Raw genomic sequence first — 24,205 nt, forward strand, 5'->3', positions numbered from 1 at the left:
CACTGAGCTGGAAGGTTAGTTTTCAGACGTTTCCTCACCATTCTAGGTAACATCATCAGTGAGCCTCCGACGAAGCGCTGGTGTTATGTCACGCTTTCTATTTATCTGTTTAGGTTTCCTTGGGTTGGTGATGTCATTTCCTGCGTTGTCGACATCACCAACCCAAGGAAACCTAAACAGATAAATAGAAAGCATGACATAACACCAGCGCTTCACCGGAGGCTCACTGATGATGTTACCTAGAATGGTGACAAAACGTCTGAAAACGAACCTTCCGGCTCAGTGAGCAAACTCACATCCAGAACCTCAATCTGAGCTACAAATCTTCTCAAAACTTGCTAGTGACCTTAAATATTTTCCCTAGCTATCACAAACTCAACATTAAACCTTTAACCTCATAGGGATCTGTAGTCATTACCTTTCTAACAAATGCAGGTTTAGATCACCATTCTGAAAAGATTTTCTGACTTTTATACCTGCCTCTATTTTGAAACCAAATTCAAAAACTGCAATTAACATACACAAATTACGCACTTTCATCACAAATGCCTTTGGCATGCTAGACCATAATTTATGTTCTCCACTAGCTGTTCCTACAAGACGCAATGTCAGTGACCAGCAAAAACAGAATTTTAAAAATCTAACATATTCTGATATAAACATGTTACAACTTTGAAGGGGCTCACTTTCAAGGTAGAAAACACATGAGAGAGTGCATTCTCCTTACTACCAAAACCTCTGACTTTATGAGCAATAGGTCAGGAAATCAATGAAATTATCTTTACAGGTTACACCCAAGAAGAATCAGGATATGTCAAAATTAATAAAAAAGACAAACCACAATTTGGTATTCAAGGGGCTAAACTGAAGATTTGCAGATATGGTGAATTTTACTTACAAAATAAATCAGTGTTATTGCGAATCATATATACAAGACAATTCTTTTAAGAATTCCAGGTACACACATGTATTTTCATGATAGTTGCAGTAACAGCAAATTTTCACTTGCAAAAAACTTTAAACAATAACATGAAATTTGTATATGTTGACACACAAAACTTAAATGCAGGCGATCAAGTTTATTCTATTTGAGATGTATATTTCCTGTCATACTTTTGCCAAGGGATCTTTATCATTACTTATTTTAAAGGAACTATTTTGGTTGTAAATGTGTTCAGGAACAGTTCATAGCAATTAAAAAGAGGAATGACTACTTACTTCTTTTGAGATCATAACTGTAGGGAGAAATTATAATAAAAATAATTCACCTATCATCCATACTTCAAAATTATGGAAACAAGATTAACATTATCAATAACTAGGCATAAATATTTAAGGATATTTATTAAATTGTCATGTCTTTGGATGTATTTTTCAATGTGTGAAAAGGGAAAAAAGCCATGATAATTCATCTAAATTTAACAGATCAGATGTACAAGAATCAAATGCTGAGTAAAGTAGATTTGTTTATTACGAAATCAGGCAAGTAAATCTAACACACCATTGTAGTAATGTTCAAAGTCTGACATTAGCCTCTCTTGACTGATATTTTCAATTTATTTGTTGAATCATAACCACTTTTCTGAATGGTATTCATTCTTAATAAAGACTAGATTGGGACTTCCCAAATATTTTAATATTAAAATATTGAAACAGTTAGTCACATTTATAGACTTAATATTTTGTGTTAAGGTCTGGAGATGTCTCAATCAGCATTAAAAATATTATTGGTTTACTATCTTAGATGAAAGTTATTTTTCATTTTACCAGTATATAGTTTTCATTGATATGCTCAACTTACAATGGCTAACAAATGATGTGAGAATGCTATGCAAAATTTGCATACTGGTACAAAAAATTAGAAAATGCTCTTCTCATACAATGTATGCAAATTGGAATGTATTAAATTTGGACAATATTAGCAGGGAATTACATTCTTTTGAATTGCTGCATAATCAAAACTAAATACAACTAAATGCTTGCACACTTATTAACACTGATTAGCCACCCTTGCCACTCTTCTTTTGATTCACAAATTTGATTTTGAGAACTCCTGAAGTAAATGTTCTCTGTAGAATTTCCTCTTCTGCACCATCGTAAGCTTCGATCAGCTGTCATCAATGGAAAAATTGCCCGTTGTGGATGACTTTTATGAAATCAGGGAATGATATAGTCCAGAAGGAGGCCAGTCAGCCCACTGTGTCCGTGCCAGTTCTCGCAAGGAACATTCTAATTCATCCTTACTCGTTACCCATATCCTTGCAGTGTTTCTTTCTCATGTATTTATCCTATGCACTTTGAATTTTGCTACAGACTCAGCATCAAGTCCCTTTCAAACAGTGCATTCTAAATTATAACTTCTGTACTCAGCACATTGAAAATGCTTACCTTGTCTCTGATTCTTTTGTTAATACTTCAAATCTGGTCCATTTCATAATTGATCCTTAAGTTACTGGCAACAGTTTGTCCTCATGTACCAGAACCAAACCAGACAGAATTTAGTAATCTATATCAAACTGACTCTCTCCTTTCTCGGATTTAAGGCAATTTGTCAACATAATTGTAATTTCTGCAATGTTTCCAGTAAATCTCTTCTCTATGCTTTCAAAGCCTTACCAACCTTTCTAAAGTGTGATGGCCAAAATTTGACACATTGTTCTAATTGGGGTAAAGGTGGTGTTCATATTGTCATAGAAGAAACTCTACATGGTATTTGTTCTTAACATAGCTTAAAACAATTCTTTATCAAAAAAATTCAGCAAAATAAATTATTAATGGATGCCAGTTACAGTATGATTATCTCCCTTATTTGAGCATTCAATGAAATGTATCCCCTTGCTCTGAAACAGCAAGAATAAAATAACTGGATGGATTGTGCACACTATAATTTTGTAACAATTTATTTTATTGGGGAGGCAATGGCATAGTGGTATTATCGCTGGACTGTTAATCCAGAGACACAGATAACGTTCTGGTGACTCGGGTTCAAATCCTGCAATGGCGGATGGTGGAATTTGAACTCAATAAATATCTGGAATTAAGAATAAAATGATGACTGAATTCATGTTGAATGTTGGAAAAACCCATCTGGTTCACTAATATCCTTTAGGGAAGGAAACTGCAATCCTAACCTGGTCTAGGACTACACGTGCCTCCAGAAATGCAGCAATGTGGTTGACTCTTAACTGCCCTCTGGGAAATTAGGAATGGGAATTAAATGCTACCTCGCCAGCAACACCCTCATCCCGTGAAAGAGAAAAGAAAAAAAATTGCTGGCTTACCTCATTATAAAGTATTGAAGTTAAATCTAATTAGTATACCAATATACTGCATTGCAGAATAGGACAATCTATGTTTGCATCTGGGCTTTTACATGCCAGTTCCTGATTTCAGCAAGTCTGCAAAAGCAGAGTTGGCGAATATGAATGGCCTTCACACTCTTCTTGACACCTGCTTATAGAGAAACAGTATTTGTAGAGCTCTAATAAAAATAAAATAGACCTGTGCAAGATTCAGGAAAATGTGAGAGGTATCTTTTGTAATGCAGTAGTTACTTATAATAAACTTAGATTTTTGATTCATTTACACAAGGTTAAAGTAATGTGTACTGCCTTCATAACTGTAGTAAAATATACACTAGATCTCAAAAATGCAGCACATAATATGCACAGTGCAGAGAAGCATAGATTGTTCAGGAAAATACCCAAAAACGTTTTTGGTGCAAACTTTGTTGTAGTCAATAGCCAACACAGTGACAAGAACAGGCTTGCATCACAAAGATCTAGAATTTTGTTATGATCCATGATTGTTAGTTGTCTAATTGCAGAGAACTGCAAGCACTACAAATTAATGCCATCATTGAAAGCTTTTTCTGGATCTTTACTTGATGCAAATCTACTCTGTTCATCTTCAAGTTCACAGTTTTCCTTAACATCAACAGTATGAAGAGACACCACAAGATTATCAACGTCTGTCAGTACTGTTGTGTGATCAGAATCAGTGCAATCAGAATCAGTGGGATCATATGGATGGTCCACAGACTGAAAATGATCAGGGTTTTCTTCACTATTTGAAAACAGGCAATGATCTTGTTCTGTGTGCAGAATATCCTGGATACGCTCTCCACCAGTAGCATCAGGATGTGTGGTTCCAGCAACGTTATGGTCATAACAAATACTTGCACTAGAATTTCCAAACAGTCTATGATTCCAAGATCCTTCATTTTCATTGTCAATTGAAAGGCTTGCAGTACTGCCAGTATATTCCTTCGAAGTATGGGAAAACCGATGATTTTCCAAAGAATCAGGGTTTTTAAATTCTAACATTTTAGTATTTGTTAATATAGTTTCACAACTACTGGTCCTCCATTCCTTTTCTGGTTTAAAGCCCAAATCTTCTTTTAACTCATCCAGCATATGACGTAACTTCTGCTGCAAATTAAGACAAAGAAGTACATTGTCAATTTTAGTAATGAAAAGGTTTTAGATATGTATAATTTGGCAAAATAAGGTTACCAGCTCTATGGGGTGGACAACTCTGAGATTGAAAAAAAAAATCCCCAGCAATTTGTATTCTTGAAGCTGGTACTAATCCTACCTCAGCTGTTTGGACAGCGACAGTAAGATTTAATATCAATTTTTCAGCTGAGTGGCTGCCAGATTCCTGACCCCCAAGAGCTGCCAGTGAATCAGAAGGCTCGCAGCTCCTCAGTCTTAGTTGTATCATTAGGAGCAGTGAGGTAAATGGGGTCGGAGGACACTGCGCTCAGATAATGAGGTCTCAGCAAGGATGTGCAATGTGTGGTAATTACCATGGGAGCAACAATTGCCAAAGGGGATCTCTCTCTGAGCCAGAAAATGCCAAATTAGGAGGCAACAGTCCCAGTCCTAAACTTGCAGGCAGACTACCAGATTTTAACAGGCAATTTACAAATATGGTAGAGCGCTTACCAGCAGCAACAAAAATACCAGCAATGGCAGAACAGGTCCTTAATCGGCCACCAACTGGTCATTAAGAAGGAATGCCATTCTTTATGTTGTCTGCTGCTAACAGCATGTTAGGGCAGCAGAAAGTTGAGGGACATGCAGACATGCATCCCCTCCCAATTTTTTGGCCTTGCCTCCCCCGACATTGCTGGTTTCACAAAAGACAGTCCACTGACTGAGCAGTTACAGGAATAAAAATAAGTATGTTAAATGTTCTTTGACTAATTCCAGCAATTATAATTTCTAGATTATTACATGATACAAGATCTATTACAAGATACTACTGCTCAGAAAATAAAATGATAATTTCAATTTGTTTGCAAGCCTTCAAGACAGTTATTAAGAGGCATTATGAAGTACTGCAAACATACATCATTATGAAAATTCAACAGTGAAAGTTTTTTTTAATGAAAATAATTCCGATGCCATAAATTTACATTCATATATCCAAAATCTAGGTTGGTTTCAATGTGGAAAAGTAAAAGAAAATGCCATAAAACATTGGATAAATGATCTTTGAGTCCTGACACGTATAAAATATGTGATGTAAATTTAGTCATTCAGTAATGGCTTAAGTTCATGAAATTTTGCATGAGGGTTGGGTTCCATTAGCAAACGAGCAATTGCATTCCCTCAAAAATTTCATAGAATGAGCTTGGAACATTGAGAAAGTTTGAACTTAGCCTTAAAATCTGAATTTCCTTAATATTTTGAACTAGAAATTGGAGTTATGTCATTGTCAGAACCATTCATTTGATGCAAATGTTCAGTACATGAGAAGAAAAAAGCAAAATACAGGTACGACTAAAGTAAATTGTACATTGTGAAGAAATGATCTCATCTTCCCTTATGTTCTGCTGTAAATGGTAGCCATGATGTGGAGGTGCTGGTGTTGGACTGGGGTGGACAAGGTCAAAAATTAGACTAGGTTATAGTCCAGTAGGTTTATTTGAAAACACAAGCTTTCGGAGCCTTGCTCCTTTTTCAGGGGTTAGTGAGAGAGATTTGGCATCAGACACAGAATTTTTATGTGTGAGATCAAAGAGTTATAGAACTGATGCAAATGTATTGAACAAACCTAAGGTGGCTGTTAAATCTTTAATCAGTTAGAATAGGAGATATAGGTTTTGATTGATTAATATGCAAATTCCAGAATTTCTTTCAAGTCAATAAAGATAACCAAAGGAAAAAAAACTAAAGGTTGTATGCCAGTGGCACTTAAGGACATCCTCAAAGCACACTTGAAGTGGTCAAACCTCCCTGGCAACTCATGGAAGTCCCTAACTTGTGATTAACTAAAATGAAGGAAGTTTCACTCAAAATGTTAACTCTGTTTTCTCTCCACAGATAGATTCATAGAGTTATACAGCATGGAAACAGACCTTTTGGTCCAATCCATCCATGCTGAATATAATCCCAAACTAAACTAGTCCCACCTGCTCGATCCTGGGCCATATCCCTCCAAACCTTACCTATTTATGTATCCATCCAAATGTCTCTTAAACATTGCAACTGTACCACCACTTCATTAGGGAGTTCATTCCACATGTGAGCCACCCTCTGTGTAAAAAAATTGCATCTTACGTCTTTTTTAAATCTCACTCCTGTCACCTTAAAAATGTCACATAATCTTGAAATTCCTCAAGTTAGGGAAAAGACAACTATAATCAACTCTATCTACACCTTTCATTATTTTAAAAACTTCTTTCTAGTCACATTTCAACCTCTGATGCTCCAGTGAAAAAACGTCCCAGCCTATCCAGCCTTTGTTTATAACTTAAATCTTCAATACTCGGCAACATTGTGGTAAATCTCTTCTGAACCCTTTCCAACTTATTAATATCCTTCCTATTCCAGATGTGACCTCGCCAATAACCCATACAACCTCAACATAACATCCCAACTCCGATACTCAAAGCACTGAGCAATGAAGGTAACCATGCCAAACACCTTCTTAACCACCTCGTCTAAATGAGATGCAAACTTTAAAGAATTATGTGCCTGCACTCCTAGATCCTTCTGTTCCACAACATTACCGAAGGTCCTACAATTAACTGTATATGCCCTACCTTTGTTTGTTGTACTAAAATGCATTACCACACATTTATCCACATTGAACTCCATCTGTCATTTTCCAGCCCATTGACCCATTTGATCAAGTTCCCTTTGTAATCTTAGAAAACCTTCTTCACTGTCTACAATGCCAACAATTTTGGTGTCATCTGCAAACTTACTAACCAACCTTTCCATATTCTCATCCAAATCATTTATATAAATAACAAACAAAAGAGGACCGAGATTAGATCCCTGCAGAACACTGCTGATCACAAGCCAAACCTGCTGAGCTTCTCCAGCATGTTCTGTTTTTGTTAGGGTTTCTTTGGAAAGGCACTGATCACATTGAGAGAATTTCAGGAAATGTGCAAAGTTGAAGTTGAGTCATTGGAGAAAGTACAGAAAACACCCAAAAACATAACTACCTGACCATCCAACCACCATCTGTCCATCATGTGGCAGAGTTTGCAGATGCACACTGGATTTATTGAAACTCATCGAACAGGAACCAAAGCAAGTTATCAGTGATCCCGAGGTGCTGCCTAAATATTAGAAGATGGGCATTGTGGTCACCTTGTGTCATCTGGCAATGTCTACTGAAGGCTACTGCTGACTAGCATGTGGCCTAGAATTATTGTTGTTGCTTAATCACTTGTTACTTTTGGAGCATATCTAGTAATGACATCTTGCCATAATTATTCAGATAACACCAGGACCAATTTCTATCAATCTTTGGCCCCTTTTGCCTGGATGCATGCTGACCCTGGGCTAAAAATGGGTTGGCTTAAATTTCTACTCTACTACATTTTATTTCATACCATTCTGAGCAATTCCTATTGTTTGGGCAGTTTACATTTAGTTCTGTCATATTGTGTATGTGGTTCACAATCTCCAATGGGCTGCTGTCCCTTGTCAGACTTTAAATTTTCCACTTCAGCACATAGTCCATATTAGATTTAGTGATGTAGCTAATAAAACAGAATTAATTCATTATCTGACAGTAATGAAACGCCTTAGGAATAGTAAATATACCACAGCTCATACGATATTTGAAAGGGTGCAAGCTGAATCACACAGTAGGGCTTGAAAATTTAAGGAAGGCAAATTTCAAAGGAATGAGGAATAAATTGACCACAATAATGTATCCTAACTGTTAAATTTAGGCAAAACTAACATCATCCCAGACATTCACAGTTTCCATAACTGATAATGAGAGTTACAGGCAGTTCACATATCATAAACCTATTCTTTTCTAATGAACTTTTCCTTTAAATGAGAGATTACAGTTAAAGCATAGCTTTTGCATAAATATGTTTTTGCAAGCCCCAGAGTATGTTTCTGTTAAGGACGAAGAATAAGGTACTGAGCAAAATAAGTAATTGTTGGAATGTGGTGTTATAAATTATAAAGCAGTTATGTTCTGTAATGTAATGTAATTGCTCTTTAAAAAAAAAGTTAGTGTAAGGTATCTAAATTAAGATTTGAAACATTAAGCAATTAGTTATTGCGCATTGAAATTTTAAGTGAGCTTGAAGAATTAAGACATGCATCTGTGGCTAGACCTGTAGAAACATCTATATCAATTGGACTTCAATGACTCAACATTTGGGTAGTCATCTAACAGTGAATATAGTTACCAAAATTTTTTCAACATTTTCAACAGTCTAAAACTACCTTTTCTGTCAGTCCAAAACATATTACTATGCCATAAATATCTGGCAATGTAGAAGCTTGCTGAATAAAGATTCACAGCTAAGATTATTGTTATGCAGTTGAACAGTTGATCAGAATAATGCCATAATGGCTGATTGCACAGTATTCCATTCACATGGGCTCACAGGAAAACTGCTCAAATTTGTGAAAGGTAACACAGTGCAGAGCTGGAGGAACACAGTAGCCCAGGCAGCATCAGAGGAGCAGGAAATCTGATGTTTCGGGTCGGGACCCTTCTTCTGACACGGTGTTATCCTTGGCTCCAGTATCAGCAGTTCTCACTATCTGAAATTGGTGGAAATTGTGGATGGAAAAGGATAAAAAAAAAGTGCAGAGGTTATAAAGATTCTTCCAGAGAAGGGAGAAGGGAGGCTGCAGACAGACTTAGTGTACAGAGATTTTAAAGGCAACATGCTTAGTTAAGAAAGATAATGGAGATTAGCAAAGAGATGATGCAAGTGTATGATTTGGCAAAAGCTAGGATACAAACAGCAGAATTTGAGTTTGGGCAATAAGCTTGGAAGGTCAACAGAGAAAAATATAAAAGAAATCAAGCCGAAATGGAAAAAAGGCTTGATAACTGCAGGTACTTGACTGTTGGTTTAACTCAGTTGGCTGGACAGCTAGTTTGCAATGTAGAGTTACACCAACAATGTGGGTTCAATTCCTGCACTGGCTGAGGTTACCATGAAGGATTCTCCTTCTCAACCTCTCCCCTTGCCTGAGGTGTGGTGACATTCGGGTTCAAATATCACTGTTGTCTCTCTCTACTGACAGAGCAGGCCTAGGTTTTGGTAAGATTGTGGCAACTTTACCCACCCTTTTTTAACTTGCGACTGAGTATCAATAAAAACATAATAGCCTGCTGACAAATTGTCACCGATCATGTGAGTAATGTTTATTCTGTTGAATACAGAGTTAAATAATGGCCTCATATGCTAGGATTGACTTAATATTAATAGCTATAGAGGAAGAAGGAAGAATAAACCTTCATATGGAGACCAAAAATGTTTTGCCCTTTGATAAAACGTTATTGTGAGTTTTAAAAATATTGACACCTGAGGTATATACTCACTTCATTTAGTCGATGTCTATTTTCTTCTATGCGCCGTTCAAATATTCTTTCCAAAACACTGAACGAATGATGAAAATATCCTTGTTAACACCATTCTGTGCTTTTTCAACCCGAAAATCAGTTTGAACTTTGTTTACAACATTTTAGGTTAAAAGATTATAATGACCGATTTCAGCATTGGATTTTTGTTTAAAAATATTACACTAGCTGAAGTAGGTAAAAAACATTTATTACTTTCCTAACTGTTTTAATATCAATGCTGAATTTTTTTCTTTATTCAATTATGGGAAGTGGGTGTTGCTGGCTAGGCCATCCTTAATTGCCCAGACGGTAGGTGACGATCAACCACATTGTTGTGGGTCTGGAGTCACAGACAGACCATGTAATGACAAATAGTTTTCTTCCCAACCAGATGGATGTTTCCTGACAGTCGACAATGGCTTCATGGTCATCATTAAACACCTAATTTCACATTTTCATTGAATTCAAATACCAGCATCTGCCATGGCAGGATTCAAACCCAATTACCAGAATATTATCTGGGTCTCCAAATTAATAGTCTAGCAAGAAAATCACAAGGCCTTTGCCTCTCCAATGTACACATTAGACATTTTACAAGGAAGCTATTGAAGCAAAGCTATGTGTTATTAGTCTGATCATTCATTGATCAACAGTGCAGTACATTGCACTTGATAGATGCCAGAAATGCTGGAATGCATGAGTTTTTGTGTCTACTATCTTGGTGCCACATTGGCTTTGGCAATGCAGCTAGCTTTAAGTTAAAAGAATTGCATCACCAGGTATCCAATGTACCTATCTTATTCAGTTTATTTCTTTAGAAATGGAATTGCGGTCTCATGATTATGTTCCGTGTAAAACTTTACTGCTGTGTATAACGGTATTTCCAATGCTTCATACTTTAAATTTTTTTGTGTAGTTGCACACATATAATACGTCTCATGTACAGTATCTTCCAGGCTTTTGTATGGCTATGCACACACACAGATTAGTTAAACACTGTTTATGATAAAGATTGAAGCACATTTGATGTTTTAAACTTTATTCTGTTCCATTAATAATGGAACAGAATAGGTCTCCGAAGGCAAGTGTTGTGAATCCCAAAGGAGCACTCTGCTTTTCTGAAGAAATAAGTAAGAGAAATAATCTGGGGTTGCTGTCACTTGAAGAGCCTTGTCCTCCACCATCACAACAATTCAACCTCTTTTCCCATCTCTGTAATGTGCCTTCCAATTTATGAAATGATAAACACGAATTACCTGATTGTATTCCTGTATCTTCCAACGTATTTAAGAATAAACACTATACAGAACTAAAACAGAGTAACTCAGTTCACTACCAAAGGTCACATATTTGTTATCTCCTCTTATTGCAGATAACCTGATTTTAAAAAATGGAACATTTCCTTCCACTATTTTCCATTTGGGATATTTTATATATTTATCAACCTCTGCATGAAGAGATTATGCATCCACTTTACTAATGTTCTGGATCTTATGTTAATATTGTACATCTTTAATTTCTTGATTCCCTGGAATAACTTCAATACTTCATTCAGATGTTCCGGTTGCATTTTATTGAAAGTATAAGTCCTGAGAACTGTTAAGTGTTTCTTCAAGGTAGATATGACAGAGCTACTTAATTGGTGTTAGACCACCCTTATAGGTATTGATGTCTTTTCTAACACAGCACCAAAACTGTACATTATACAATTTAGCTGTCAGTTAAATCCATAGTGACGAAGTGCTCGGTAGTTGGTGTGCTTTATTATCTTGATTCTGTCAACTGAATGTCAAGGATGCCATTGCACTCACCTCTCTTTTCATTCAATTTGAGGTATATTGATACATGCAGAATAACTGTGACCTTCATTTACCCAGGGAAAAGGAGTTGGTGGTGCAGTGGGTGTATCTTTGGACTAATATTCACATCAAATCTGGAACTGTAAGCAAGTATCAGCAACAGTAACCATTAAAGTATCAATTGTTTTAAAAATCAATCTAGATCACTAGTGCCCTTTGGGGAGAAAAATCATCCCTTCTTAAACGGTTTGGCCTACAAGTGACTCTATATCCACAGCAATGTGACTGACTGTTGACTGCATAGCAGGCTATCAAATTCAAGAGCAATTAAGCTGAGGCAACAAATGCTGGCCCTGACAACTTTTCTTAAAATTTATTCACTTGTGGGACATGGGTGTCATTGGCTGGCCAGCGTTTATTGCCCATCTCTAGCTGCCCTTGAAAAGGTGGTGGTGATTTGCCTTCTTGAACCGTTGCAGTCCACCTGTTTTAGGATGACCCACAATGCCCTTAGGGAGGGAATTCCAGCATTTTGACCCAGTGACAAAGAAACAATGACAATATATTTCCAAGTCAGGATAGTGAATGGTTGGGAGGGGAAATTACAGGTGGTGTTCTCATGTACATGTGCCTTTGTCCTTCTAGGTTGAAGCAGTTGTGGGTTTGGACAAAGCTGTCGAAGGATCTTTGGTGAATTTCTCAAGTCTTGTAGATAGTAGCAGCAATGTGTACTGATATGGTGGATAGTGGATCCTAATGGATGTGGTGCCAATCCAGTGGGCTGCTTTGTCTTAAATGGTATCAAGCTTCTTGACTATCAACATCCTAGGGGGTTACCATTGACCAGAAACTCAACTGAACTCACCATATAAACACAATGGCCACAAGAACAGGTCTGAGGCTAGGGATACTATGGTGAATAACTCATCTCCTGACTCCCCAAAGTCTGTACACCATCTACAAGGCATGTATCAGGAGTGTGATGAAAATGTGTGCAGTTATATGGATGAGTGCAGCTCCACCAGCACTCGAGAAGCTTGGCGCCATCTATGACAAAGCAGCCAATTTCATACATACTACATCCACAAGCATTCATTCCCTACATCACGACACAAAGAAGCAGCAGTGTGTACCATCCACAAGATGCACCACACAACTCATTTAGGCTCCCTAGTGAACACCTTCCCTGTTTAGTACCATCTAGGAGTGCTAGCACTGCAGATAAATGGGAACTCCACTCACAAATTCCTCTTCAAATCACTCATCATTCTGATGGAAACACGTCACTGTTCCTTCAGCTTTGCTGGGTTAAAAGCCTGGAACTCCTTCCTGAACAGCTGCTGGAGTGAACCTTCATTGAGTAAACTGCAGTTTTCAAGAAGGTAGCTCACCTCAAGGACAACTGGGGATTGGTCACAAAGGCTGGCCCAGCCAATGAAGCCCAAATTCCATGAATGAAATAAAAAACAGCAGCTTCAAATTAATTCATTTCACATGATATATCTTATTTCTTTTCTATGGAAATTAAATGGTGCATTTATACAAATTTCTTCAAAATAACTTTCAACTTAGTTACACTATCAATTTCAAAGTACCCAAATTCACCTTTAAAATTATTTGAACCTACAGTTCTTATTGTAAAGCGTGAACCTACAGGCTAGCTACCTGATGACAGATTTACCTGTTTGAAAATAATCCTCGAGCCAATATTTCACTGGTAATATCAGAGATGAACTCAAGATACTTCAATTCCTCTTCTCTGCAAGGAAATGCACATAGTAGTAAGTAACCTGTAAGCACAATCTGCTCTAGTGTTTTGAGTCTTGGAAGACTGGAGGAATGAGTTAATTGCTCATCAGACAAACTTACAAGAATTTGTGTGACTTCAAATTCAAGGGCTAGGTACTAAGATCAGAGGTTATGATTTTTGGTACATTTTTCTTAGAATATTACCTATAAATTGTTAGCTTCGCAAGAAAATTGACACAGCTTTACATTGTCAAAATGTACCACCCAAAGGAAAACAATGTAATTCATGCAGCATACATAGTAAGAATGACAAATATAAAAGAAAAACAGAACTCTGACTATAACAGACAGAAATTTAAATGACTTCAAGATGTCTGACAGTTCCCAATTTGAATAACTTTGCCATTAATAACAGCCATAATGAAATAAAGCAGTGTACTTACTCAGCCTTAACTTTCTGCATTATTGATGACTTGATTCTATTTGATGAAGATAACCTGAAAATAATTGGTTTAAATAGAAGATCATTTTTGTGGTTACAATATAGACAATGGATATTAAAGTCAAATTAACCTTTTCTTGAAATGTTTTGAGTTGTAGCTGCTTGTAAAATTTCTTCATTCTATCACCATCAGTTCTTATTTAACACATTTATTTTGAAAAAACACTCTTGCAAGGTTTAAAGTACTTAATATTCTGGACATCTACTTTCACCTGAGCAGTAATATCCACCATTGTACTTTACTGGATTCCTAGGAACAATCCTTCTGATTATGCTGAATAGAAATGACACATTTTTATTTTGTATTTTGTTCTTGTGCATTCAATTATCAATGAAAATAGGTCAAATTCAAACACTGGAGTTTCATACATTATACTAAACAAAATCCTGCAACATTTGCCTTTGCATACATATAAATTAAAACAGCATAGCGACCACTACTTGGAAATATTACCAATTGTATCAGAAAACTGAAATTTGTTTTCATAATTATTGCTGGAGATTTATTTGCCATATATGAGTTCACAGGTCAGTGCAACATCGAGGGCCAAAGGGCCTGTTCTGCGCTGTATTGTTCTATAATTCAGAATTTGATAAAAAAATCCATAAATCCATAAATATAGGATCTGATGTAGGCTATTTAGTCTATTGAATTCAATGAGATTACAGCTGATTCAATAAACCACAACTCTATTTAACTGCCGTTTCCCTATAGTACTTGAGTTGCAGATCAATTAAAAATCAATCCATTGCAGTCTTGAATAAATACAATCTTAACAGCCCTATGCAGTAATGACTCCCCGCTCTGAGAGAAAAATATTCTCCTCGTCTGTCTGAAAGACGCAGTCCTTTACTTTGAGATTATGTTGTCTGGATCTAGACGCTACCTCAAGGGGAAACAACCTCTCTGTATTTAGGCTGACCAGCTCCCCAAGAAACTCATATACTTCAATATGGTCTCCTCTCATGCTTCTAAACTCCAGTGAGTATGATTCCAACCTACTCAACCTCCCCTCATACGAAAATCCCTCCATGCCTGGAATCAATCTAGTCAACCTTCTCTGGAGTGCCTTCAATGCCAGTATATCTTTCCTTAGACAAGAGGACCAAAATGGTTTACAGCATTCCAGGTATAACCTGAATATAGTTTTATGAAGATCTCTTTTTTTTTACACCATTCTCTTTGAAACTAGTACATAACTGATGACCCAAAATGCTGCTGTGTGAACTCTAGGCAAAAGATCTACTTTCTGCAAATATCTGGTGAGTGGCACAAATAATAACACTTATTTTGAAGACTATGAAGATACACAGAAAATTAAAAGAGAAATAGACAAATTAAGAGAAAAAGAAAGAGGACAAAAAAAGGCTAAATATACTAGTCTAGCCATAATAAAAGAGGGAAGAATCAGAAAAGTACAAGTTACGTACAAGACCTTAGTATGCTACAGATATTTAGATTTTTATTTGTATACATACCTTTGTACACAGTAATCATAAGGGTGTTCAAAATTTTCTAGTGGCTCATTGCAATGGAAATTGAAAGATGAAACATCCCTGACCTCTCGCTCATCATCAGAGCAAATCTATTCATTATAAACAGCCCATCAGAAAAAAAAGTGATACATCTTATCATTCTACTCAATACATGATATTTTAAATGTCACCTACTATTCTTATTGGTCAGTACTCAATGAATTTACAACTAACATACATCAATATTACAAACTGTGATGAGAGATAATGGGAACTGCAGATGCTGGATAATCCAAGATAACAAAGTGTGGAGCTGGATGAACACAGCAGGCCAAGCAGCAGCTTAGGAGCACAAAAGCTGACGTTTTGGGCTTATGAGTCTAGGCCCGAAACATCAGCTTTTGTGCTCCTAACATGCTGCTTAGCCTGCTGTGTTCATCCAGCTCCACACTTTGTTATCTCAATATTACATACTAATTATTACAATTAGAAATAATTATAACATAATAATTATATAATATAATCATTACAATTATTATAATAAAAAATTAAAATCCATTCTGCAGATATTGGCAATACTTGGAAGGTCAACATTTTTGAAAATTCATTCTAAGTTACGCTTGGAAAAATGTTGAGCCTTCTTCTCCAGTTATCACAGTTCATGAGATGTAGATAATTCATCTACTAAGTACAGAAACCGAATGACAATTAAGTAATGGCATTATATTTCCAAGTCAAGATGGTAATTGAGGGGAACTTCGGACTGATGGTGCTTTTGCCCTTATCCTTCAAAGTTATGGAGATTGTGGACTTAGAAAGAGTTGAGAAAACCAAAATGAGTTGCTGTGGTGTATTCTGTACATAGTTGTCACAACGACAATGGGGCTGATGGTGGAAGAAGTTGTTGGCTAAACTGATGGACGAGTTCCAAATCAACGTAACTACTTTGCCCTGGATAATACCCAGTGTTTTTAGCATTGTTATGCCTGCATCCATCCAGGAAAGTGGATAATATTTCACCATGCTCCTGACTTTCTCTTGTAGATGGTGATAAGGTTAATGGACATCAGGAGATGAATGATTTGTTGCAGAACTTTTAGTGGCTAGCATACTCTAGTAACTGCAAGATTTGACAGGAAGTTTAGCAATATTAAACCACTGAAGAGGAGAGATTGGGTAAACATCATGTTGTAGCTGTACAGGAACAGCTTGACTACAGACATGAATAATTCTGGATTCTTCAGCAATAAAGCCAGGATGATGTTGGAGCTCTCACTTTTTATTATAACCTGTTATGTTTTTTGGTAATACATGACGCTCATCAAAATTGCCATCTGTGATGATAAAGGGACCACAGAGGTGACCACGAAGGATTATCCATCCTGAGTTTACGTCTGAACGTGATCGTGAGTGCTTCGGCTTCAGCAACCATGTGTTATGTTCTACAACCAGGGGATGTTCATGAAAATTTACAGAACTTATAAACAATACAATTTACATCACAATTTCTAAAGCTAAATTTTTCAAAAGGATACAGTTGTATGAAGAACTTTATCACAGAATCTGAATTATATTTTGTGTAAGGAATATTCAATTTAATTGAACTTAATTAGAGCAATGCAAAGGTTAATCATTTAGCATTCTATTTAAGATTGCCTCCAGTAGAAGTGAATTATCATCTAACCTGTGATGAAGTAAAGTGTGAACGATCCTTCTTGTTCTTCAGTAAAGGGACATCTTCAGAGCTATAAATCATGAATATACCTTTATGAACTACAGTTTTAATTTAACTGCTTGAAGAACATAATGGCCTTTCAGTATTCTGTTTCTAAGAAAAGGAACAAAGTGGTCCTTAATTTACACTTTAAAATATGCATAATTCTTACAATGCTATATATTTTCTAGAATGTACACAATAGTTTGGCACAATGAATTAAAACTCTCCAGTTAATCTCTGGAATTAAGATCTTAAAATCATTGTCACTAACCAACATGTTCCAAACTGAAGCTACATTTACAGACTTGTTTCAGATTACCTGTGGGCATAATCCTATATCTTAAACTCTCTAATAATTCAAGATTGTTGCTGATTGGTAATTTCAGTAAAGTTCAACAAGTTTTTAGGCAGCAACTGAAGAGGGTTAGTTTGGTGAGATGGGTGACATGCTATTACCTTCCAAGGACAAGAAGATTCAGATCTAAAAGAGAACATGCGTTCTGGGCTGTACAGCTGAGTTCGGTAAAAAAAAGTTCCAACATAGGGAACTCGTGAGTTGGTTGGTTGTCCAGCAGTGGCTGCTGGGGACTGTGTTTCAACTCTGGGTGACATGGTGGCTCAGTGGTTAGTACTGCTGCCTCACAGAGCCAGGGACCAAGGTACAATTCCACCTTCGGGCAACTGTCTGTGTGGAGTTTGCACATTCTCCACGTGTCTGCGTGGGTTTCCTCCGGGTGCTCCGGTTTCCTCCTACTGTCCAAAGATGTGCAAGGTAGGTGGATTGACCAATCTAAATTGCCTGTAGTGTTCAGGGATGTGTAGATTAGGTGGTTATAGGGAGAATGGCCTGGGTGCAATGCACTGAGAATTGGTATGGACTTGTTAGGCCAAAGAGCCGGTTTCAACACTGTAGGGATTCCAGTAATTTTGGAAAATGTAAATTTCTAAACTAGTACAGTAAAGTAAGAATGTATAGGCACAGAGATTGTGCTGATTTGTGAATGAAGGTGAAAAATTACTACTTTAATCTCCAGTTTATATAGTTAATTGCACAAGAATAAGGTTAAAGTGTGTTCAATCAAATAAAGCTAACTAAAGTTAAAGTGAGTAACTCAAACCTTTAAGGTCAAGGCATGGCAAGACAGTTTGGCCAAGGGGAATGCTCACCCTGTGGCATTTGGGGAGTCCTGGTTACTTCTCATGATCAAGAATCACTGGCTGCACAAGCTTGAGCTTCAGGTTTCAAAACTCAAGCACCAGTGGGATGGGTCTTGACTGATGCCAGGGAGGGGTCTGAGAAAGGGTCACCGGAACGGAAATGTTAACTTTGACTTTTTGCTTCAAAAAGCTGAGCTTTTCTAGCAACTTCTGTTTTTGTTTCTGATTTACAGCATCTGCAGTTCTTTCAATTTTTATATTTTAGGCAAAGTTGGAGTAAGCATACAGAGGAGAAAAACAATATAAGGATATAATAATGTGGTTGGATGACAAAGCATGGAATGATCCTCGTTTGGAACACAAGCAAAGGCATGGATCTATTAGGTCATTTGACCTGCGTTGCAAATAATTTATAAAAGGAGTAATTAAAGCTGAAATATAATTCTAATCAAGCCAATACATAATTCATTTAAAATCAAAAAGTAAGAAAATTGTTTAGAACTAAAACCAGGGTAATTAGATATGCACAATGAGCTTCATAAATTCAGTTAGAACATTTCTGAAAGTTTTTCCACTAATCTGAATATAAAGTGATTGAGTACTGAATTTAAAGATTTTTGGAGTTAGTCAATCAAAGTATTGTTAAAAACAAAATTGATATGAATTTATGATATTTCTCTCAATTCTTCATGGCTGTAAAATTGCATTTGAGTTTATACTGAAGGGTACTGCTCTTCACGCATTCTGATGATCAACTGTGGCCGGATTTTCCAAAGGCTACAGGCATTTCTGCAGGGTAGACAGGAGCTTTGCATAGGGCCCTTGCGGAAATCTGAGCATAGCAGGCTCCGATGGAGCTACCCAGGAAAATGATGTGTAGGTTCGGTGTGTTAGCTAAGTGAAATGCAGGGTTACAGGGAAGGGGTGGGGGATGGTTCCGGGTGGGATGCTCTTCAGCGGGTCAGTGTGGATTTGTTGGGCCGAATGTTCGATTTCCACACCGTAGGGATACTATGATTCTAAAAACTTGTAAAATTGGCTGTCTGTGATGCTGAACCTCTATATCATGGATTACTGTAATTGATTGCTGTGAAAAAGGGAGCTTCACTTGTCTCTCCACGAGTGTTCTTCACAATGAAGGACCTGCCAGAATAAAGGTATGGCTTGACATTTCTTACAGGACATTTTTCCCTGGGGCGTAGAAGGTGATAGAGGTTTGTAAAATCACAAGAGGTACAGATGGGGCAGGGAGCTAAAGTCTTTTCCACAGGGTAAGGGAGGCCAAAACTAGAGGGCATAGGTTTAAGGTGAGACAGGAAAGATTTAAAAGGGATCTGAGGGGCAACTTTTTCACACAGAGGGTGGTGCAAGTATGGAATGAACTGTCAGAGGAAGTGGTCAAGGAGAGTACAATTAGAATATTTAAACATCATTTAGACGGATCCATGAACAGGAAAGGTTTACAGGGATATGGACTAAATGCAGGCAAATGAGGAACAAAAACAAATTACTGGAAAAGCTCAGCAGGTCTGGCAGCATTTGAGAAGAAAAAAATATCAGAGTTAACGTTTCAGGTCCCTGTAATCCTTCCTCAGAACTGGGTCACCAGACCTGAAACGTTAACTCTGATTTTTTCTTCACAGACACTGACAGACCCGCTCAGCTTTTCCAGCGAGTTCTGTTTTTGTTCCTGATTTACAGCATCCGTAGTTCTTTCGCTTTTTATGCAGACAAATGAGGTTAGTTCAGTTTGAGGAACCTGTTCGGCATGGACGAGTTGGACCAAAGGGTCTGTTTCGTGCTGAATGACTCTATGAGACGTGGCTAGAATTTCCAGTCAGAAATGTGTCACTCTTATTTAGGAGTAGAGTGGCAAAAATACACGATTGCCACTTACCGAAAATCCAAACCTATACTTCAATACAGAGCAAATTGCTTTTCGATTTTTATTTGTTCTATTTAAAGGTAAACTTTGGCTGAAAGTACTTCTCTCAAGAGAAGTTACTTCATCTATATCAGTATATTACTAATATAACGAAAATTTGGGCAGATAACGTCATTGATATTCTATGTAGAATTAATTCTGGAAACACAAGACAAAAAATATATTCTAGCAATTCAAAGTACCTCGTGAAATCAGTCTGTGTTTCCTGCGTCATGCATTTCTTTTTTGAGAGTTTTTTCTTCTTCACAGGAGTATAATACCGGTAACGGGCCAAGGAAGACTGTGCATCTTTCTTTAGAATGCGAGGTGTGAATTGTTGCCCACTGGTAAAACAATGGGCATGTTTCTCCAAAATGTCACCACTATATGTCTTCTGGCGTGCATCCTGAAATGATTTGTAATGCTGGCTATTTGCAAAGCTAGATGATGAACTGTGGAAAGATCTACAACATTGCCTGGGAGACACAGAAATTCTGGAGCTCACATCTGAATACCACCGACTGAAGCTTTTCTGAGTTGTTTCATTATTAATATCAGCAGTGGAAGTCAACACTGAAAAATTCCCTTTGGGAGTGACACAAGTTTGCTCAGGGGTCATGGAACCATTTGCTAGCTCTCTGGGATCCTCATTGTGTTCTAGTATGGAAGGATTCTGTTAACCAAAATGAAAATGCAATAAGTATGTGAAAATGTTATTTTTAAAGCATTGGAACAAGTCATTGTACTAGAAACTATTTACCAATTCATGATAAGGAGATTTTATACAATATAACTTCTCATATACAGTTTTCCCTTAGAAGACGTACAACTTCAAGAGAGAGCACCTAAAAACCATCCATTCAAAATGGTAACCTGCAAATATAAGTTTGTTGATTGAAGAGGATTGTAGGATAATGTTTTCAGATGCCTGCACCTCAAAAATGGCAAAGCAAATCAACCAGTTATACTTGGGTAGTAACTACTTAAATTACTCATTCATTAGGCGCTAAAGCTTACATGAAACATTGATCATATTTAACCAGAGAGCACTGTGGGTATATAAAACTTTATATCCACTGACATTGATTCAAAACCTTACAAGGAAAAAGCTTTAATCATGAAATGAACATATAGTTAATGCCAGATGATTTAAACCTTGTGCTATCTCAACAGTTTTAAATTAAACAAGGTCAATACTATGTACGATATGGTGGAAAGAGGTAGAGACAACACTCATATCTGAAGTATTAAGAAAAATTTCAACTAAGATGTTTATCAATTTTTTTTAGCAGATGTAGGCAATACGCATCAGCATCATAGCTAACTCAAACATAAGGAAGTAATAAAGAGGACTGACAAGGGCAGAGTGGTGGATGGGATCTATAGGGAACTTCAGTAAGGTGTTCATCAGGGTTCCTTATGGTAGACTGGTTAGCAAGGTTAGATCACATGGAATACAAGGAGAACTAGCCATTTGGATAAGAACTGGCTCGAAGGTAGAAGACAAAGGGTGGTAGTGGAGAGTTATTTTTCAGACTGGAGGACTATGACCTATGCGGTGCCACAAGGATCAGTACTGGGTCCACTGCTTTTTGCCATTTATATAAATTATTCGGATGTGAACATAGGAGGTATGGTTAGTAAACTTGCAGATGATAGTAAAATTGGAGGTGCAGGAGACAGTGGAGAAAGGTACCTCAGAGTTTTGAATTAGATTACCTACAGTGTGGAAACAGGCCCTTTGGCCCAACAAGTCCACACCCACACCCATCTCCCTATAACCCACACACCCCTGATAACCAGAGGCAATTTAGCATGGCTAATCCACCTAGCCTGCACATCTTTGGACTGTGGGAGGAAACCGGAGCACCCTGAGGAAACCCAGGCAGACACAGGGAGAATGTGCAAACTCCACACAGACAGTCGCTTGAGGCTGGAATCAAGCCCGGGTCCCTGGTGCTGTGAGGCTGCAGTGCTAACCACTGAGCCACTGTGCCGCCCAATGGAATCTTCATCAGATGGGCCAATGGGCCAAGGAGCGGCAAATGGAATTTAGTTCAGATAAATGTGAAGTGCTGCATTTTGGAAAGGCAAATCAGGGCAGGTCTTATACACTTAATGGCCAGGTCTTGGGGATTGTTGCTGAACAAAGAGACCTTGGAGTGCAGGTTCATAAATCGTTGAAAGGGGAGTTGCAGGTAGATGGGATAGTGAAGAAGGCATTTGGTATTACTGCCTTTATTAGTTGGTGCATTGAGTATAGGAGTTGGGAGGTCAAGTTGCAGCTGTACAGAACATTGGCTACTTTAGGCACATTCCTGGTCTCCCTCCAATAGGAAAGATATTGTGAAACTTGAAAGGGTTCAGAAAAGATTTAGAAGTATGATGCCAGTATTGGAGGGCTTGAGCTATAGGGAGACACTGGGGTTATTTTCCCTGGAATGTTGGAAATTGAGGGGTGACCTTATAGAGATTTACAAAAGCATGAAGGGCATGGATAGAGTAAACAGACAATGAGGATCCCAGAGAGCTAGCAAATGGTTCCATGACCCCATGACTTCATAGGGAAGTCCAAAACTAGACAGCATAGGTTTAGGGTGAGAGTGGAAGATTTCAAAAGGGACCTAAGGGCAACTTTTTCATGCAGAGCTTGTTGCATGTATGGAATGAGCTGGTACAATGACAACAATTAAAAGGCATCTGGATGGGTGTATGAATAGGAAACGTTTACAGGGATATGGGCCAAATGCTGGCAAATGGAACGAGACTTGTATAGGATATCTGGTCAGCATGGCTGAGTTGGACTGAAGGGTCTGTTTCTCTGTGTATATCTCTATGATTCTATGATTGTGCCACATATTACTCTGGCAACAGTCACAGTCAATATTACTTTATGTGATCACTGACCTAGTACTAACATCTACACCTTAAGGACGTTTAATATTTCTTTTCAGCACCAAGTAACTTCAAAGAGCACGGTTTTCCCCAGTTACCTGATGTCCAGTCATACGTGCTCAAGAGCAAATGCAATACTCTCAAAATAGGAGGATTGAAGATGTTTCTGATATTGAGTTTCAGATATTGATTTTAACATTTCCAATGTCTATAAGCAAATGGCTTATTGCAGAAGTTGTGGGCAAGAACAAAATAGAAACCACAAACTTTGTTTTAACTGACACCTTATCAACCTTATCTAACACTCTTGATAAATTAGTAAAAATTCTCTACCTCAAATACCATCACTTACCGTAATATCCGAGTACTTATGCTCCAAATAAAGTATAACAGTGATGTGTATACCCCCTGCATTACATTTCTATTACATTCTATGTGTTTTTAACATTGATTTTAGGAGGTGCATTGATGTTTTTGATTAGATTTTTTGAGGGATTTTGATGTCTTGAAGCTTCACTTGGTCAGGGTTTACTGCGGTTATGCATACCGCTTGATTAGAACATTTGATCAGCTGGCACACTCCTGGTTCCATTGGAGTCTGTTAATAAAAAGTTTGCTGTACTTTTATTTACCATATATTACTAGAAATGCAACCGAGACACTGTTCCATGGAGAAACACATGAAAAGTTTTTGCTTGGGGAAGTGAACTGCTGTCCAAATGGAGGTTGAAGATCTGCAGAGTAATCATAGTGGCCTGCAGTCCACTTTGAATTTTTTCTTCATAGTCAGACAATAGGGGCAGGTCTGGGCATCTCATGTGAACCAATATTTTCAGCAGTCACTTAATTGAAATCAAGGTACTACTCACAACTATTGGACAAAAACAGTGGAAAATAAGAGTAGGCAAATATGATTATAGCTCATCATCTAACACAACACCTTGCTCCCACTCTCTACCCATATCTTTTGATCCCATTGGCCCTAAGGGCCATATGTAACTCCTTCTTAAAAACGATTCAATGTTTTGACCTTAACTGTTTTCTGTAGCAGATAATTCCATTGGCTCTACACTCTGGGTGAAGAAATTTCTTATCTCAGTCTTAAATGGCCATCGCCTTTTCTTTACACCATGAGC

The 24,205-nt window shown here is 37.5% G+C and overlaps 1 protein-coding gene across 4 annotated transcripts in view; it reads right to left on the reverse strand.

Moving 5' to 3' along the window:
* Window positions 1–252: 252 nt before the first annotated feature.
* LOC125455296 (spermatogenesis-associated protein 7-like) overlaps window positions 253–24,205 on the reverse strand; it is a 103,417-nt gene continuing 79,464 nt past the window's right edge. For 3 of the 4 annotated variants that reach the window (XM_048537039.2, XM_048537042.2, XM_048537043.2), the window contains 7 exons: window positions 20,378–20,847; window positions 17,060–17,120; window positions 15,379–15,485; window positions 13,841–13,894; window positions 13,330–13,407; window positions 9,829–9,886; window positions 253–4,430 (listed from right to left, as the gene is read on the reverse strand). In XM_048537039.2, coding sequence (XP_048392996.1) covers window positions 3,840–4,430; window positions 9,829–9,886; window positions 13,330–13,407; window positions 13,841–13,894; window positions 15,379–15,485; window positions 17,060–17,120; window positions 20,378–20,847 — 1,419 coding nt within the window. In that variant the 3' untranslated portion in view covers window positions 253–3,839. The remainder of the gene's footprint in view (window positions 4,431–9,828; window positions 9,887–13,329; window positions 13,408–13,840; window positions 13,895–15,378; window positions 15,486–17,059; window positions 17,121–20,377; window positions 20,848–24,205) is intronic. The other variant, XM_048537041.2, reaches the window with a different exon arrangement.

The sequence above is a fragment of the Stegostoma tigrinum genome, chromosome 10 (assembly GCF_030684315.1).
Source record: "Stegostoma tigrinum isolate sSteTig4 chromosome 10, sSteTig4.hap1, whole genome shotgun sequence".
Classification (NCBI taxonomy): Eukaryota; Metazoa; Chordata; class Chondrichthyes; order Orectolobiformes; family Stegostomatidae; genus Stegostoma; species Stegostoma tigrinum.